Source organism: Orcinus orca, chromosome 19 (assembly GCF_937001465.1).
Source record: "Orcinus orca chromosome 19, mOrcOrc1.1, whole genome shotgun sequence".
Lineage (NCBI taxonomy): Eukaryota > Metazoa > Chordata > Mammalia > Artiodactyla > Delphinidae > Orcinus > Orcinus orca.
This window is the reverse complement of record NC_064577.1, coordinates 43,348,076-43,366,259: the sequence shown is the minus strand read 5'-3', so window position 1 is coordinate 43,366,259 and position 18,184 is coordinate 43,348,076. Positions and strand designations below refer to the sequence as shown.

General features: G+C 56.3%; 1 protein-coding gene across 2 annotated transcripts in view; it reads left to right on the top strand.

Moving 5' to 3' along the window:
* Window positions 1–276: 276 nt before the first annotated feature.
* ARHGAP23 (Rho GTPase activating protein 23) overlaps window positions 277–18,184 on the top strand; it is an 81,423-nt gene continuing 63,515 nt past the window's right edge. The window contains exon 1 of one of the 2 annotated variants that reach the window (XM_049702703.1): window positions 277–300. In XM_049702703.1, the coding sequence (XP_049558660.1) occupies window positions 292–300 (9 nt within the window). In that variant the 5' untranslated portion in view covers window positions 277–291. Of the gene's footprint in view, window positions 301–8,375; window positions 8,486–18,184 lie in introns of those variants that run through there. The other variant, XM_004282701.3, reaches the window with a different exon arrangement.

Below are 18,184 nucleotides of genomic sequence, written 5' to 3'. Positions count from 1 at the left end.
TGTGTGCATTGTGTGTCTGTGTGTGAACGCTGTGCCTCTACCCGCGGGTGGGGTGGGGCGGGAGGGGCGGGAGGGGCGGGACGGGGGCGGGGTCTGCGGGCGGGGCCGGAGCGGGGCGGGGCGGGGCGGGGCGGGGCGGGGCGGGCCGGGTGGGGGTCTGGGCTGCCTACAGCAGGCGCTCCTTGCGCGCGGCGGTGGCCGGGTGCTGCACCGACTGGGCGCTATGGAGGGGCCACCGCCCCCTGCGCCCCGCCGGGCTGACGCGGCGAGGACTGCATAGCGGGCGGCAGCATGGAGCAGGTCAGCGGGCGCGGGTGCGTGTCGGGGAGGGAAGGGCGGGGGGCGTGAGGACTGGAGGAAGGTGGGTGCGCCGAGAGGGAGGGGGGCCCGCCACCTTGGGAGGGGTTGGGGCTCTGGAGCTCCGGGCGGAGCTCTGGGGAAGGGTTACGGCTGGTGTGACACAGCCGGTGAGCGCGCGCGCACACACACACACACACACACACACGAGTACTCCCCCACCACTGACAAATAGGGAGGCGCTCACCGAGGGCTCACACGCTGCTTCGCTCCCCATCCCCGTTGCAGAAGGAGAGCATTTAGAAGCCCCCCTCCCCACTCGGTAAGGTCCCGGCTCCATCCAGGATCCTAGCAGGCTCTGCATAATGAAGGAGTGACAGAAGGTGGTCGCAAAACTACCGCTGACCCTCCCGGCCGCCCCCACCCTGTGGGACCTAAAGATACAAGCGTCCCCCTCCCCCCTATACATCAAGGGGCTTCTCCCAGCCAGCGTCCCCCTCCATTCCCAATTACAGCAGGTGCAGCAACTGCTACCACCATTTCATGGCAGTGAAAACATGGGGTGGGCTGGGCAGCTTCTTCACATGCCCCCCAGATACAGACCTGCAGCCCCAGCCAGTATCCATCAGAGGAGGTCAGGGTGATGGCCCCCTCAGGTCAGAGCACCTCACTCCCTCCACAGAGCTTAGCAAATCCTGGACAAGAGGGGCTGGTCCCCTTAAGTAAGTGGGGGGCCCTCTATCCTGACTTGCAGCCCCCTGTTCTAAGATGGACAGAATCCTGATGTGGGCTGAAGGGAGGGCTGCCTTGCTGCCTTCCTAATCCCGACTCGGTGAGAGGTCTTGGGGTGGGGTCTGGAGTGGAAGGGTTTTCTGTTCCTGGGTGGGCCTTTAAGTGTCTGTCCACACTCCCAGGCTCTGCTTAAAGTGGTGGCCTGGGGCCCTGGGCTCTGAGACACCCTCCCCTCTGTGGCAGAGGGGTTCTTGTGTTCCCTGTGATGGTGGTGAGGAGGGGTGTGGGGAGGGGTAGAGGGTGTGGAGTCAGGGGATGGGGTGATCTTAAGTTCTGGGGCGTGAAGAGGGGCTCTGAGGAGTCATGAAGCACTCTGGGCATCTTCCCTGGGCTGGGCGTGATGTTTGGGGAGGGCTGTGGGCTGGTCTAGTCTCCAGGCCTGCTGGGCATCTTGGCTGTTAATTTAAATGGCCAGTGGCAGCTCCCTGGAGCACCAGGCCTGGCAGGGGGAAGGGGACTCCATTCGTCATTCTCTGCTATTGTCATTACTGACTCAACTCCACTCTGAGCACAAAAAAGCAGGGGTTGGGGGGACAGGACTAAAAGCCACTGAATTACTCACGTTAAAATAGTTAAATTTATGTTATGTGAATTTCACCTCCATTTTTTAAAAAAAGGAGGGGCAGGGCTAGAGGACACCATTACTTTCTGCCTAGAGGACTCTGAACGCATCTCACTGGGCCTGCAGCACGGCCTGAGTTGCTCCTCCGTCAGCCTTTCATACTTCTTCTGGGGGTCAGGTGCTTCCCCTTTCCCAGAGGCAGAGCCTGGCTCTCCTGTGCCCTGGCATCGTGGAAGGGAGGACAGACCATGGAGGAGAGTAAGGACATGGGGCTCTTGCCGTGGCCTCATCAAAGGGACACTGGGAGCCCTTGGACATCTGTCCTCTCTGGGCTGCTGTGAAATCCCTGCCAGCTGTGCTGAGCCGTGGCTTTCCAGTCCTTTCTAGGTGTCCTAAGACACCTCTGCTGCGAAGCACAGCAGCCAGCTTGTCCCCTGGACTGTGAGACACCCCACAACCCACAAGGGGACTCTGGCGATCAGCACAACCTTGGAGGTGCTCGCGCTGATGTCAGTGCCTTAAGGCAGCTGCAGCCCTGCCAGCCCCGCGGGTGTCGCCAGCTTTCTGGATATGCCGGAAGCATGGTGTGTATGGGGTGCTTCTGAAATCAGAGCTTCTTTCACCACACCAGGGGAAGCTCCTATTTTAAGTTTCCCTTGTGCCCAACCCTCTTGTAAAGCAAAGAATCCTTTTATAGTGCAAGGACCGCCCTGATGTGTCTGTTTGGTATGTGTGGATTTTGGCATGTAGGGTTTCCTTAAAGGGGAGCACGCCTGGAATCTCTCACAGGGGCTGGAATTGCTGGGCGGGGTGGGTGCCAAGACTGAAGGGCTTGCTCCCCTGTGGTCAGTGCCCTGCCCCTCTTTTCTCTCCATTTAACTCCCCTCACTCCCTCCCAGGGTTGGCTCAGGGCCAGACAGAGGAGCGGGGAGCAGCTGCTGGGGATTTCCAGAGCTTCCAGGGGGTGGTGGGAGCCACCCCTCCCCTCCTCCTTTCTCCCCTCCCCTCTGTTCCTCCCGTCCCTCCTTCTGTGCTCTGCTTCTAGGTTCCCCTCCTCTCTCCTCCTCTCCCCACCCCCACCCTCCCAGAAGGGCAGGGAGACAGGGAGGAGAGTGGAGCCGTCCCTCCTCCGTGCAGGGATTTGCAGGGGCCAGGTAGAGCGAGGCAGGGTCTGAGGGCCTGTGGCAGAAGCAGGGCTGCAGGCCAGTTGCTGGCAGAGTTTAAAAGCCCTCCCAAAGAATCATGAATTTAGCATCCTGGAGCTGGAAGGGACTACATGGCCTAGCTCCTCCCAGAGGGGTCGTGCTTCATAGAAAGAGTAAGGGCTTAGTGTCAGACCTCAGCAAAATTACTTAACCTCTCTGAGCCCATTTCCTCATTTATGTAATGAGGCTAATAATACCTACCTTACAGTGTTGTCATGGGGAGTAATGTTTGTAAAGAGCTCGGCACATAGTAGGTGCTCAACACATTTTAATTCCTTTCCCTTCCATCCTGGTGTTTTCAAGCCCCTGCTCGGTGATGTCACGGTCGTCATAAGTCGTCTCTTAGTCTTGCACACACGCTCATATACACACAGTCCTCACCACCAGCTCTTCAACTGCCCGGTGTTACATAGTGGAGAGCCCTCGGGGCTGAGACCCCAGCCCAAAACCTCTTCCTCTTCCCCAACCATGACATACGTTTCCCAACATGATTCCCCTGAGGGGCTGCCAGTTGCAAGCGGCAGGGGTGGGGCATCTTTCATCCACCCCCTGTCCTGATACCAGGGTTTCGCTGGGTGTGGCTTGCTTGCCCTGCCGCCAGCCCAGGGAAGCTGCAGCCTCTCTCTCCACCCCAAGTCAGCTGTCCAAAGGTTGCTGGGCTGGGGCCCCAGCTGTTTGGCAGGTTGCCAGTGCCTCTCAGCCCTCAGGCCAGGGGGGCTGTACCCCCCTCCTCGAGGTGTGTTCAGGTGGGATCCCTCTTATCCAGGATTCCTCAGGGACCTGGCAGCAGGGATGAGGGTAGAGACTGGCATGATCTCGAGTGGACCGTTGCCCCACCCTACACCATTCAAGGAGCTTGATGAGGTCTGAGGTCCCCTCTCTGTGATGCCTGGGGCTCTGCCAGACCCGGGCCCCACCCCTTCCCTAGCTCTCAGCCTTCAGGCCTCCTTTCTCTGCCACCTGCCTGTTAAGGGCCTTCAAGGTCTAGGTCAAACACTACCTCCCAAGGCCCCTGCCTTCTCCTCTCATTATGGAAGGCTCCCTTCTGCTTTGCTCGATGCTCTGCTTGTAGCACCATCATGGCACCATCCCAGCCATCCTTTGCTGTGCTTGTTGCGCTCCCTGGAATAGGAGCTTCTTGAGGACAAGCACATCACCTGGTTCATTCCCTGCTACCCAACAGAGAGCAGTTTGCATGTAGACAGCACTCAATAAATGTCTTTGGACTTGACTGAACTGGGCTACCACCTGCTTTGGAAATGAAAGTTTAGGTGGGCATGGGTTGCTTCGAGGGGACGAGCAGAGGATCTGGGGGCTGAAAGCCAAAGGAACAAGAACAAGTCAGGTCTCTCCTCAGCCCTTCCCTCTAGTCCTGCCCTCCTGCCCTTCTCCACCAGGGGGCGCTCTTTCCCCTTCAATGGAAGGGCAGGCAGCTATTACCAGGTTTATGGTCACCAGCCCTGTAACCCGACTTCCACCCATTCCTTTATCATCATCAAACGTGAGCCCTCAGTTGGAGACTGGCAGAGGAGGCCTATTGTTTTCATCTACAGAGAATGAAACCGCGGTTCAGAGAATATACTTTTCCTCAAAGACATTCAGCTACTAGGTGGGCAGCATGGGAACCTGAGCCCCGGTCTTTGGACTCTTGGTTCAGGGCTCCTTGATGACACTGTACAACCCCTTGCTGGCTCCTGGCCCAGGCCTGATCCTGACCCTGGACTGCTCTGGGCTGGGGACTCCCTGCCCTCCCCCATGCTCCCCTGCTGACCCTACCTGGCTCTGGGGAAGGCGGGTTCTTCCTCTGGCACGACTCTGGGCTCGTTTTCCTCTACTCCACTCATCACCCCCTCAGGCTCTGTCCCTTGGCTTCTCCTCCACAACCAAAAAGGCTGCTCAAGTGTGCCCCACCCAAATGGAGCCACGCCCCACCCCGACTCACCTGTGCTGTCCGGCTGGCCCTTCCCGGTAACGTCTCAGCGGCCCAATTCCATTTCACCACCCTCCCTTTTTCACCACCACCCCCCCTTTTTTTTTTTTAATTTCTTCACCCTTGATGCTCTTCCTCACTGCACAGTCTGGCCTCCACTCTACCCGTCCCCTGCCTGACACAGTGCCGCTTTCTCTGGCGCTCTCTCCTCAGTCCTCCCTGCTGCCTCTTCCTTCCTCACCTGCCCCGAAAGGTGAGTGCCCTTGGGTCCCATCCTACATCTGGTCTCTGCTCTGCGCTGTCCCTGGAGAATCTGAACCACACTCCTGATCCACCAATGACTTCCAAAGCCATTCTCTAGCTCAGGCCTCTCTTCAGGGAGGTGGACCCAGGGTTCGAGCTGCCAGTCACTACTCAACCAGCAACACAGCCTGCAGGTTTCAGTGTGTGGACTCTGGAACCCAAAGGCTGTGGGTTCAAATCCTGCATGGCCTTGGGTAAGAAGATACTCAAGCCCTCTGGGCCTCAGTGTCCTTATCCGTAAATGAGGATTATAATATCTGTTTCACAGCTCCTGTGTAAGGCTAATTTGGAATAATGTATACAAAGGATTACTTAGCTCAGTGCCTGGCATGTCCCTTCTCCCTGAGAACACTCCAGACAACTCGTCTACCTAATATTCTGCGCGAGAAACCTTGGAGTTGTTCTAGACTCTTCCATTTCCTTCCCGCAACTCCCATTTGGTCAACAAGATCCGGGGGCCTCTGATGATTGGTGCCCCCTGCCCAGGTGCAGGGCCCCCCCACCTGGCCGCCCACCCCTGGCTCCTTGCTGCCCTCCGTGTTCTCTTCCACGTCTCACCACAGTGGCCATGGCACGTCTCCGCTTAAATCCCTGCCCCAAGCCAGGCTAGAATCTAAGTGCCTCAGGCACAGTCACTCCACTGTAACATCCCCACCCGCATTTCCTTCCTCATCCCTCCATGCTTCCTGCCCACGGACCTTCCGCTTGGCTCCAGCCACACTGCTAGAGTCTGCTCTCTCCTGCCTCCCTGCCTTGGTCCATGATAGTCTTTCTCCCCAGAGTGTTTCTCCCCCCTTCGCCCACCTCACCCCATCCCATCCATGACGCCCTCAAAAGATCATGGTCACCTGCTTCTGGAAGAATTCCTCTGCTTCTCCAGCCTCCCATGGCTCCTTTTCTGGGATCTCAGGACCCCTCAAGGGAAGGAGTTAAGCCTTATCTCCTATCCCCAGGGGCAACCTCCACTCTCCCACCCATGGTATATCAGGACTCCCAATAAACATTTGTGAATGAAGGAAGGTGATTGGGCTGGGAGAGGAATTTAGAAAGAGGGGGAGTATAAAGAGGGTCCTCAGTGAGGGACACCCTCCATCCCATGTTGGGCTTCACTGCCCTAATCCCCAGAGAAGGAGTGTGCCAGGAATAGAGTGGGTTTGGGGGGCGTGGATGGTGGGATGCAGGGAAAGAGACACAGATGTCAGAGGGGTTGGGGAGCCAGGACGGAAAGGAAGAATGAAAGAGGTGCTGGAGAAGGTGGATGGGGGAGGGCCGGGACAGGATGGGGGTGCAGGTCAAGGTGCAGGAAGAGGTGGGAAGGGCAGCAGGGTGGGGGAAGAGCGCACTTTCTGGGAAGTGGGAGAGGATGGGGGAGGTGAGTGCAGTGCATTGTGGAGGGAGGAATTGCCTGCCGGCCAGTGTGAGCTCATTTCCTCTCACCACCTCCTGCAGTGTCTAAGGGCATCAGGCTCTGGAAAAAGTGAGCCAGGGGCACCCCAGAGGCCACCACCCTCCTCCCCTTCCCCACTCAGTCCAGTCTGGATCTCAGATGCCACCACTCCCCCCTTACACATTTGTTTTGAGAGGAAAGGACCCCTGAGCCGGGATGGCAGCAAGCCTTGGACTGTTGGAGCCGCAGGGCAGAAAGAGTCAGACAGAGGGACCTGGTTTAAGATTAAGCAAGAAAATACAGGCAGTAGGATGGATTACCGTTAGATAGCAGGAAGAACTTCTCAGAAGTGGGGCATAATTCTGGCTGCACATGACCTTGATGAAGAGAGATGGGGAAGGAAGGAGTCCTTAACTGCCCTTCCATTATTACAAAAGCGTCCCTTTCCATTGATTTCCAGGGAATTTAAAGTAAATTAAATAAAACATAAGATTTAAAAACAAGTCAATATCTCCTTCCTCAGGTTTACCGGAGTAAGGATGTTCTGGTAGGTGTCTGGGCCATACTGCCCCCTGCAGGGCCTGACTCCCTGACCCTGAGGGGTCCAGGGCTTGGGGCTGATCCACTCTCAGGAGTCGGGATGGTGGCGGTGGTGAAGCAAAGAGCTTTTATGAGGCTCACTGCCCCAGAGTGGGTGGGCCATTTCAGCAGGCGGAGTCGGTCTTCCCACTTTCATTGCCTGCTTTGCCCAAATCATATTGCTATTTATCTATGGTCTCTGCCTTCCTTTCTTCACAATCTGGGTGAAGGAATGCAGGAGCCCTTAAAAACTACAACAAGGCAAGGGAAAGAGGTAAGCATAGCCTGTAAAAAATAGGAGGTAGGAAGGATGTTAGGTAGATAGCAGAAAGAACTTTCCAGCAGAAACTAAGGACTGAGACACTGCCCCTTCCTGGATCATCAGGGGATGGGCTGCAGGGGCCCTGCGTGGGGGCAGGGAAATGAGAAGTTGACTCAGGACCCCGATGGTTCTTTGGGTCCAGCTCAGAGTGAAGCTGGGAAGGGAGGCTGTGGGAGCTTGTGATTGGGAGGTCTGGAGGGTCTCTGCTCTTACTGTCACCCACTGCAGAGTGGGTCTGTGGGCTGTCTAGAGGCCTGAGCCACAGGCTGGCTGGGTGGGGGTCTGAAGGGCTGGGGCACCTGCCTCTCTCTTACAGCCTGCATGGGATCCTGGGCTGAGACGCTGCCTGGGAGGGGTGTCCCAGATTGAGGGGCATGAAGCCCCTGAAAGTTCCCGTTACCCTTGTCGTCCTCCCCCTCCCCCTTGGGTATAGCCATCTCTGCCCTTGTCTCAGCTTCCGTGAGTCTCTGGATGGAAGGCTCCCTAAGCCTTTTTTCTGTCTCTCCCTCTCTTCCAACCTGGGTCTCTTCATCTTTGTCTTTGATTTTCTCTGCCTCTTTCTACTCTGTCTCTGTCGTGTCCCTGCCTCTCTCATGCTTTCTGGGTCTCTCCGTCTCTGTTTCTGACTACCTCTGTCTGGCTGTGTTTCTCTCTGCTTTACTTTCCCTTCCTTCCTCCCTCCCTCCCTCCTCGGTGCTAGTTCTGTGTTCTGTGCCGTTGTCCTCTTTCCTCGGCCGGCCCGGATCACCGTCTATGGGCTGGTCCCCTGGAGGCCGGCCCAAACCCTCTCTAAGCCCATCTCTCTTCCGCTGGCTGTGTTCTGCCCCCTAGCTCCGCTGCCAGCGGCAACCCCTGCCTCAGCCCTCTGTACCAGTCTGCTACCCTAACAAGAGGCAGAGGGTGCGCCCCGTCAGGAGCGCAGGAGGAGGAGCGAAGAGACGCCCCACCCCTCCGCGTTCGGCTCCGCCCCTCCGGCCCCGCCCCTCCCTGGTCCCTGCCCGCGCCCCCAGCAGTGCCCTGGCAGCAGAGCCGCAGCTGCCGCCCGATGAATGGAGTCGCCTTCTGCCTGGTCGGGATCCCGCCCCGCCCGGAGCCCCGGCCCCCCAAGGTGAGGATGCTGAGCCAGGGGAGGGGGCGGATCCAGGCGCTAACGGGAAGCTGGCAGCTGGGGCCGGGGTCGCTGCGCCCCCGCTCGGCGGGCACAGCCTGGGGCGCACGGCGCGGGCACCACGGGCATGGCTGCAGGGAACATCGGCTGGTGGCCGGGGAGGGGGCCGGAGCGCGAGCTGCCCTGGGCAGGGGGCGGAAAGGAAGAAGGCAGGCAGGGGGCCGGGGCTAGCACGGGGCTGCCAGGGCCGGGGGCACCGACCCGGGCGGCGGTGCCAGGCCCCCGGCGGCCGGGCAGCGGGGGCGGGAGGCCCGCGCCTTTTGTCCGGGTTTTCCAGGCGGGGCGCCTGCCGCCGTTTCCTCTGCCCGAGTTTTCGTTTTCCGTTGGCGAGGCCCCGGCACAGCTGGAGGGAGAGGGAGTGGGGGAGGGGTTCCCGGAGCGGGATGTCCTTGGCCACTGTGGCCGGACACCCCCTCCCTGCGCCACACTCCCCCCGCTGCCGGGCCGGACCGCCCGACGAGCTGTCCGGCGCGGGTCCACCGCCCCCCACCCCGGGGAAGAGAAACAGGCCGGGGACCCCTGGTCTTGCAGGCGCGGCTGCCCTCGCCTCAGCCCTCTCGGGCTGGCTGTGGGTGGGTCTGGGCACGGGGTGCCAGGGGCATTACTCAGCGCTGGGCTGCTTTGCTTGGGTTCTTTCATCTGCCGGCTGCTGAGGCTGGGGAGGGCCAGCAGGGGCCTCCGGGCCCCACTGGGGCCAGCACCCTGCCTCTGAGCCTGACTGCCCTGTCCCACTGGAGCGCCGCAACATGCACTCCATCCCTTTCCAAGTCGAAGGGTTGAACACTGTCAGGCCAGTCATTTTCTGAGCTTGAAAAAGAAGTTTCCTGGGGGTCCAGGTTGGGATCAAGACCTGGGCTGAGAAGGTCTCTTCCTCTTTTGACGGGGCTGGAGGATTTAGGGCCATTCCTCCCCAACCATCCCCTCAGTTGGAGCTGGGGTCTGGTGCTTTGCAAACTCTGAGACTGGTGTGTATCTCAGGAGCTGGATGTAGGCACAGTTCTCCCTTGGTCTGCATCTCTATCCCCTGACTCCCCCTCCACCTTTCAGCCAAAGTGTTTCCTAATTAGAAACTTGAATTTCAGAGTGGACTGGGGATGGAAGTGAATGTCATTATCGTCGAGTTCCTTGGATTCCCACCCCCCACCCCCCAACACACACACACCAACACCTACTTCATCTCCACCCCCCCTACTATCTCCACCCCCAGCCTCACCCTGTGGCCCAGCTGTGGGAGGGCAGGGAAGGTGTTTGATCCCCTGGGGTTCTCCCCCTCTTGCCAGGGCAACAGCCCCATTCCCCAGAGCGGCTGCTCTCACTAAGATGTGCTCACTGGCCTGCGACTTGACTCTCAATTACATAACCAGTCATTTCGCTTCCAAACACAGCCCAAAGGCCCTCAGCCCCAGCCTCTTCTTCCACTTGCTCACAAGGTGGTTGGGTCCACCGTAGGTTTCTGGGAGCTCCAAGTTCCTGCATCTGAAGCCCCTCCCTCCCCTTGGGAATGATGAGGGCAGTAAATCCTTCAGTGCTGGATTTGAGGGCCTCAAAAGCCCTGGGAGCAGGCAGGGTGGTAAGTATTAGGGTCTGAGACGACACAGCGACAGTGTCAGGTCTAGAAACTGGGTCTTCTGATGGGTCACAGCACAAGATGAAGCTCTAGGGAGGGGACCATTATTAGGAAGGTGCCTTTGGGACACCATGGGGAATGGGGCAGGCTTTTGAGGATCTCAGCTCAAACAGAGAGGGACTGGACGCTGGGAATAGGCCTTGTGTTTGGGCAGCCTGGATGGGGACCTCTATGCCCCCGCATCAGGCCAACCCTGAGCTCAGGGGCAAGGGGAGCAGGAGGCCAGTCTGGCCCCCAGGGGTGCAGCATTTTTGGCATGGAGTGGGGGATGAGGGAGGGTGCTGAACAGGGCCGTGCAGTAGTGGGCAGAGGCATTTCTTGCTTCATCCTTTATCGCAGGGATACTTAAGAAGGACTTCATGATGTATCCGATTAAAAGAGAGTCTACAAAGGAGAATGGAATAAGTTACCGAATGAGGGACTGCAATTAGCCATTTGGGAGAACTTCTAGGGAGAGGCTTACAAGCTGCAGCATCCCAGGTGAGCCTGGAGCATCAGGCAGGGAAGTTTCCTCCAGTACAGTGGGTTAGATAGGTAGATTCCTGTAATGTTGGATTCCAGTGTAGAAATGTGGAGAGATTCATGGGAGATGCAAATATACTCAAATGAGCATATATATTAGTGCCTGAAAAAAATGTGTTTTAAGGATGGAGAATTGCTCTAATAGTAGAGCTGATAGCTAAGACATAGATAGCAATTACTCTAGGCCAGGATTTATGTAAGTTACCTCATTTAATACTCACAAAACCACCATGACGTGGGTGCCGTTATTATCCTCATTTTTCAGTTGAGGACACTGAGGCAGAGAGCCAATAGCTTGGCCAAAATCACATCGCTAACTAGTGGCAGAGCCAAGGTGGGAACCCAGCAGTCTGGCTCAAGTTCATGGTCTCACTCCACTACCCTGCTTTTCATGACCTGCCTTGTCTGCTGTCACTCTCACCCTGAATCTGGGTCCGTCTTGGATACAGGCCAAGATCAAGGTCAACCTCTTGCTGGATTGGAGCTTGGTTGCTTTCAGCTGGGACACGGATGGCGACAAGAGGTCTCAGGGTGGCAAAGCCTCAGGTGTCCATCCATGGTTGGTGGGTGGGGAATCAGCTCATTTACTCCACCAACGCCCCATCCCGCCCTATGCTAGCCCACCGCACTTGGGCTGTGGCTTGGTTCATTGGTGTTTTCCTTCCAAAGGGGCATCAGCCCTGCTCTATTGGCTGCAGGGGTTCAAAGGTGAGATATTGGCTTGGTCAGGGATTTGGACAAAGCCTGGTTTTAATTATCCTGCTCTCTCTCCCTCCCCAGAGAGAGCCATGAATAGGGCCTGTGGGAGCTGGCTCTGCCTTTCCCCTAGTACCCTCCATCCCCTTCAAACAACCCGCCTTTAGATCCAGGCCTCCCTCTTTCATGTGAAATTGCACCAGCTCGTCAGCAGGGCAGTGCCTGTCAGTACCAGGCAGGCATCTCCTCTTCACTGCCTCAGTGGGACGACAGGCTGGGATGGCCTTGGGACTGGACTCTGGGGCAAGTTTAAAGCTCTATGGGGGTGGACTGTATTCATCATCTGTCAGAGTGGGTCAGGACCAGAGGGGTCATCTTGTCCAACAGTGGGGAATCTGAGGCCAGAGGGTGGCCAAGGTCAGATAGGCCGGGAGTGGTGGACATGAACCCAGGGGTTCTGCCTCCCGGGCTCCCAGGCCATGCCTTTCCCCACACAGTTCTGTCCCGGGTGCCCCCCTCCAGTGCAGCGTTCTGAGATTAGGCCCCAGGAAGGGAAAAGGAGGGCAGGGAGGAGCAGGGACAAGTGGACAATGTGTCCCATTCATCTCTGTGTCCCCAGGGGCCAGCACAGTGCCTGGCACAGAGCGGCCCTCCATAAATGTTTGTGAAGTGCAGGCCGGGAGCAGCCCCTCCCCTGGCCTCGTGGGTGCCCCGTGCCCAGCTCTGCCCCAGCATTGTGATACTTGGTCTACACATCAGTCTCCCCTGCCGGACTGGGAAAATAATCATAGCAACCACTTCCACAGTGCTGACCACTGGCTACATTATTCCTATCCATTTGACAGATGAAGAAACTGGCACAAAGAATCATGTGGCTTCCTGAGGTCACACAGCTAGTAAGTGGCAGAGCTAGGGAGTTGGCCGTGCTTATTCCAAGCAGCCCCAGAGGTGTCATGTTTATCTTGGTATCCACAGAGCCTGGTATGCAGCCAGTACTCTGAGAATGTTTGTTGACTGACTGACTCACTGACTCACTGACAGTATATGGAGGAATCACAGAATCCTGTAATCCTTTCGAAGTAGCTGGGTTGGAGTCTTAGGAAAGTAGCCTAGAGGAGCATCATTTTGTTATCTGTGCCAGGAGTGCCTGAGCCAAACCTAGAGAGGAAAGGAAAGCTCATCCAGGGGAATTCCCTGGCGGTCCAGTGGTTAGAACCCTGAGCCCTCACAGCAGCGGGCACGGGTTCCATCCCTGATCGGGAATTAAGATCCTGCAAGCCGCGTGGGCCCCTCAGCTTTCTGACTTCTCTCTTGCTCCCACTCCCTCCCTTTCTCCTGCAGAGTTCCAAGGGGATGGCGCTGAGCAATGGGCAGGTGGGAAAAGACGACAGGTTGGATTAACGATGTCTGTTCCTTTTTCATCTCTCTGGCCCTGAGATGTTCAGCCCAATGCATCACCTTTGTGGAAGATCCTGTGCCTTTCAAGTTGGAGGGTGGACGGAGTGTCGGGTTTGGGACAGGGCCTTTCGTAGTTATCAATTCTCCATCTCTCACCTCCAGTCCTAAACCTGAGTCCTAAGGTCACCTCCTCCAGCCTTCTCAAACCCGTGTACCCCTAGGCGGGTGACCTCTTCCCCTCTGCCTCCCCCTGCTCCCCACTGGCTGGGTCTGTCACTATCCCCAGGCCACACTTCATCTGCTGACAAAGGCTCGTGGGAGCTAACTAGGAAAAAAGAAGTGTGGTGGGTGTGGTCTACCTTCTCATATCAGCAAGCAACCTCGGGAGATGAGAGGCCCAGGCCTGGCACGGCTCCTGGTACATTGGGAGGCACATTGGGTGTCTAGGCCCTGCCTTCAGCCTGAGGGGGTTCAAATTTCAGCTTTACCCCTTATTCAACTATGTGACCTTGGCCAAGTTACTTAGTTGTTTTTAGCCTCCATTTTCTTATCCCTGAAATAATCCCTCAAAATTGCTGAGAGGATTAAATGAGGTAATACAGGTAAACTGGCTGACATTTGGTAATCTCAACTATTAGCAGCAACTGGATGGCAATGAAAACAACACAATTTGGGCTCAATAAAGAGAACCCTTTATGGTCGGAGTAATCTGAAGAGCTGTCCCTGTAGGTAATGAGGCCCCTGTCAGTGGAGGTGAGCAAGCACAGACTAGACTAGAGAGAATTCAGGCATTGGGTGAGGGGTTGACATAGAAAACCTTAAGGACCCTGCTTTGGGATCAGCACCGTGTGGTAGGAAATTAGAGGAGCAGGTGAGACCTGGTTCCCGCTGTTGGGAACTGGGGAGCGGAGTGAGAGGCTGGCTGCTGTGGTTTGGGCTATGAGGAGAGGGAGTCCTGAGAGGCTGCCTGGAGGAGGCCTGGAAGGATGGGCATGGTTCTGATGGGTGGGAGAAGTGGGGAGGCCACTGCAGGCCAGGAAGGGCTTGGTGGCTGAGGGGCGGTGTGATGCCTGGACCACTGGCTCTGAAGTCAGCCCAAGGCTGCCTCCACATCCTGGCTGCCCAAAGGGGTTGGGTGTATGGTGGGGGTGGGGAACTGGTAGCTCCCTGACCCCCCCACCCCCCAGACTCTCCTGGACGAGGGGCCAGGGCTACTCCCTGTGGCAAAGAGCTGGGGCCTGTAAGGAACAGAACTGTGGAAAGAAAGACTTCTTATGCCCAGTGCATTTGGGGGCGTCTGGGGGTCGGGGGAACAGTGGGGCCTTTGTCCCCAGCCACCGGGAATCTGGCCGAGCAGCCAGCCCTGGGTCTGGCTGGGCCCTCGGCAGGCAGGTCCTCTTTGAAGTGACCCTTTCAAAGCTCAGCCTGAATCCCTGGGAGGAGAGAACTTGGGGCGGAGCATGGGGATGACTAAGACCCACAAGCCAAGGATGGAAACAGACCCAGGACTGGCCCCTTTGGTGGGAGGGCTGGGGGGAGGTGTGTGGGCTGGAGGAATGTGGTCAGGACAGGGGGACATGTGGGAGCCATGTGGGAGGACAACCACTCCAGGGTCTTGGCCCCCAAGTGAGGGTTAATTAGGGAAGGACAGAGTTCATTCTGGCCTGGTTTCCAACAGTCCCTGGCTTGACTTATCTCTGACTCTGGGCTCCTAAATCCACAGCTTTTTTCCTTTTTAATTTCCTCAAAGAGTGTGAGAGCTCCTTGGAGAGAATTGGGTGTAGACGCAGGACTTAGAGGCCTCGGTAGGAGGGAGGGGTGGAGATCTGGGCTAGCCTGAGAGCCCGGAGAGGCAGGAAGGGGAGGCTGCAGTGCAGACCCCTGCCCTCCACCACAGAGTTTCCACCATTCTCCAAAAGAGAGCGAGGGAGTGGGGAGAGATGCCCCCGAGAAAGGGAACATCTTTGTAAGTTTTAGCTGGACAGATATTGGAGACCATCCCCTCCCCTGCCTCCCCACTTGGCTCAAAGGGAAACTGAGGCCTAGAGAAAGGCCAAGGCCAAGGGACTAGAAGCAGAGGGGAAGGGACAGGCAAAAGTGGGAGGAAGAGGGAGGTTGGACGCCAGGTGAGAAGTGGGTTCAGGCTGCTGAGTTCTAATCCGAGGGTAGTGGAGAAGTGCCCATGGTCTCTCCAGCCCTGACCTGCTGTGATTCCATGAACCGGGGGAAAGGAAGGGGCGAATTTCTGTTGGCGGTGCCCAGGTGAGACCCCTACCCCACCCTGAGGCTGTTTTCTGGTTCATGCCCCGCATCCCCACCTTCCCCTGGCGCCACGGCACTCTCTGTACTTGGGAAGATTCTTCCAAATCTCCCTTTCCTCTTCTGAGGGTACGGCCCCTGGTTCCTCCCCAAGAGAGGGAGGAGGGAGCTGAGCACCCAGGCCGTGACTGGGGGCTGCAGGCAATTCTGGTACTTTCCTGTATCTTGCACTGGCATCCGAAGAGCTGAGCCCTCATTTGGCATCGTGCCCCATCTCTGCCTTGCAGCACCTGGTGTGGGTGAGGGGATAAGGGGGCAGCTGAGGTTGGACCCAGAGCCCAGGAGGGGTTGGGATGTCTGCAAGAGGGGAGAGTGGGAGCCAGGAAATGGGGGTCACACAACAAGGCCAGGACTGCTGGTGGGATGAGAAACAGGGCCCTCTTCCTTTCGAACTGGGACCTTTTCCTCCTCCAGTGGCTCCCAGGTGCTATGGTCCCCACAGTGCTAGGGAAAGCATTATCCGAGACTGGGTGTGGCCCAGGGCTCTGAGGACATTCCCAGGCCTGGCTTGTGTGAGAGTGTCCTCTCCCTAATTATAGCCTGGGGCAGAAGAAGGCCCATGACTCCAGAAACTGGAGGCTCAGTGCCTGGGAAAATCAGGCAGTGGCTAGATTTTCATGCCAACCATACTTTGTTCATTTGGTGACCATTTCCTCTGTGCCTTCTGGGTTCCAGGCTCGCTCTGTGGGTCTTGGGACCTGGGTGGGTATGACACAGCCCGGCTCTCAAGGGGTTCCTTTTCTCACCACCCAAAAGCTCCACTAAGATTTTTTCAGGGGTTCTGAGATGCGCATCTACAGTATCTGCCGGTCTAGAACACCCCTTGCCACCCCCCAAAATATTATCATAAAAATTGGCCTGATCTAACTGGGGAGACAGACCCAGTTAGACAGACCCTGTCTTCACATCATTTGAGTGTGAATGAGGTCACAAAAGTGGTAACAGGAGTTTACAGATGGAAACAGTGTCACTGGGGAGAATTGCTATAGGGATCGGTTAAAAACCAGTTGGTGATATGATTAATCTCCTTTCTCTCATCTCGTTTCCAAACAATAGTTAACAGTAGTTAAGCTGAGGATTCTTTATCGAAACTTCTTTTGATCAATTTTCAAGGACCATCATGAAATGGTTGTACATTTACTGATATAAGAACCAAGACCCTGAGAGGCTAAATTACTCCACCAAAGGTCACCCGGCATCCGAATTTAAATCTGGGTCTTTCTGAATCCTAACTAAGGCTGTCCTGTGTCACGGCTACATTCCCTGACAAGGAAGAGCCTGGGAGCACAGCTGCCACCCTGGGAAAGTGGACCCTTCCCCCTGCCCCCAGCCGAGCCTTGAAATCCAAGTAGGGGTTGGCCTAATGAGGGAAGGGTGGTGGATGCAGGCAGCACAATTATGTTCTGCTTCTCCGTGACTCTGCTTGCACAGGGATTTTCCCTATGCCTCCCTGGAGTCTGGGTTTGCTCACGAGTGGTGTGGAGGACCCCATGGCTCTGGCAGTAAACAGGGGCTGAGTCCCTGCCTCCTCTAGAGATGCTCCAGCTCTGAGGGGAAGAAGACTTTACCAAGGAGGTGAGGCTTGCCAAGGCTTGAAAGATGCCTGCTGGGATCGGTGGGGTGGTGGAGAAGGGAGAGCAGGGCATTCCAGGCAGAAGGACCCAGCGTGAGCAAAGGCAAGGAGGTGCGAGACAGCCTGGCCTCTTGTGGGGTCAATGAAAGCAAGACTGAGAGTAAAGAGAGATGAGATTGTCAAGGCCAATGAGGGCCAGATCCTGTCCCTCTCGTCCGTCATCATGGCGGATCCTTCATGCCATACTAAGGAACTTGACTTGGTCCCGTAGATACTGTGGAGCCGTGGAAAGGTGTCAGGAAGTGGAGGCAGCAGACCAGCTGAGAGCTGATGAGGGCTAAACGTGGAATTGGAGATGAAGAGGAGAGGATAGGAGTGGGATGCATCGCCCTCCTCCCCTCCCCAGAAGCTTCCGTGCCATCTCTTCCCCTTGTCTGATTTAGCCTTCCCTGCCTTCTCCATTTCACAAACTTCTATTTATCCTTCAAGGCTCTGTTCAAATATCCTTCTCTGTAAATCTGCCACCCCTCCCCCCACCAGCCACCAATTCCTCGAATATATGGGGATTTCCTCCTCTGGGGACTAGACTTTAAGCCCCATCAGGGTAGGGACTTTTGTCTTGTTCACTGCTCTATCTCCAGCTCCTAGACCAGGCCAAGTTGAATGAATATTGTTGACTGATGAACTGAAAATTTCCATAGCACTTCGCACTGCCTTGTGAAAACCCCATGATAATAATAGGAGTATTGGTTGCAACTAACATTTATTGAACATTCCAGTGCCAGGCACTGCTGTGCTCAGCACTTTATACACACTAGCTCTTTAATCTGCACAACAACAACCTCATGGAGAATAGATTATCTCTATTTTATAAACGCAGAAACAGAAGCTCAGAGAGGTTAGTAACTAGTCCAAAAGGATACACAGCTAGGAAGTGGGATTCAAGTTGGGATTCAAAACCAGATTCCTCTGAATCCTGTTTAGGAATGTTTAAACACTACGCTCTGCAGCCTTTTAATTTTGTCTCATGTCTGTTTCTTCATAGAATCTCTTTTTTTTTAATTAATGAAAAAAAATCCTTTGTGGACTACTGAACTAAGATTTGTTGAACAACTTCTATGTGCTAGGCACTCCACACTAAGCCCCCTCAAGGACCCCATTTACAACTGAGGAGACTTGAGAGGAAAGAGACTTGACTGGGGTCACACAGCTGGGAACCTGATCTTACAACTCTTTGACGCCTCGCCCTCCGGGACACCTATCAATAGTGCCAGAATGAAAGAAAGAGGAGCCGGGCTCTGAGATTGACTGACTTGTTTGGGGGCACACAAGGGGCTGGACTGGGCCAGGGAAGTGCTCCCCACTTCCGTCATTGATGAAGAAAGGGGGTCCAGAGGCAGGGATGGAACTGTTGTAATTTCCCAAGTGCCCCGCTGTCTGTCAGACATGTGAGCTCCAAGGAGGAGAGGCTGACCTGGCGCTGGGGTGGGAGGGGATGGTATCA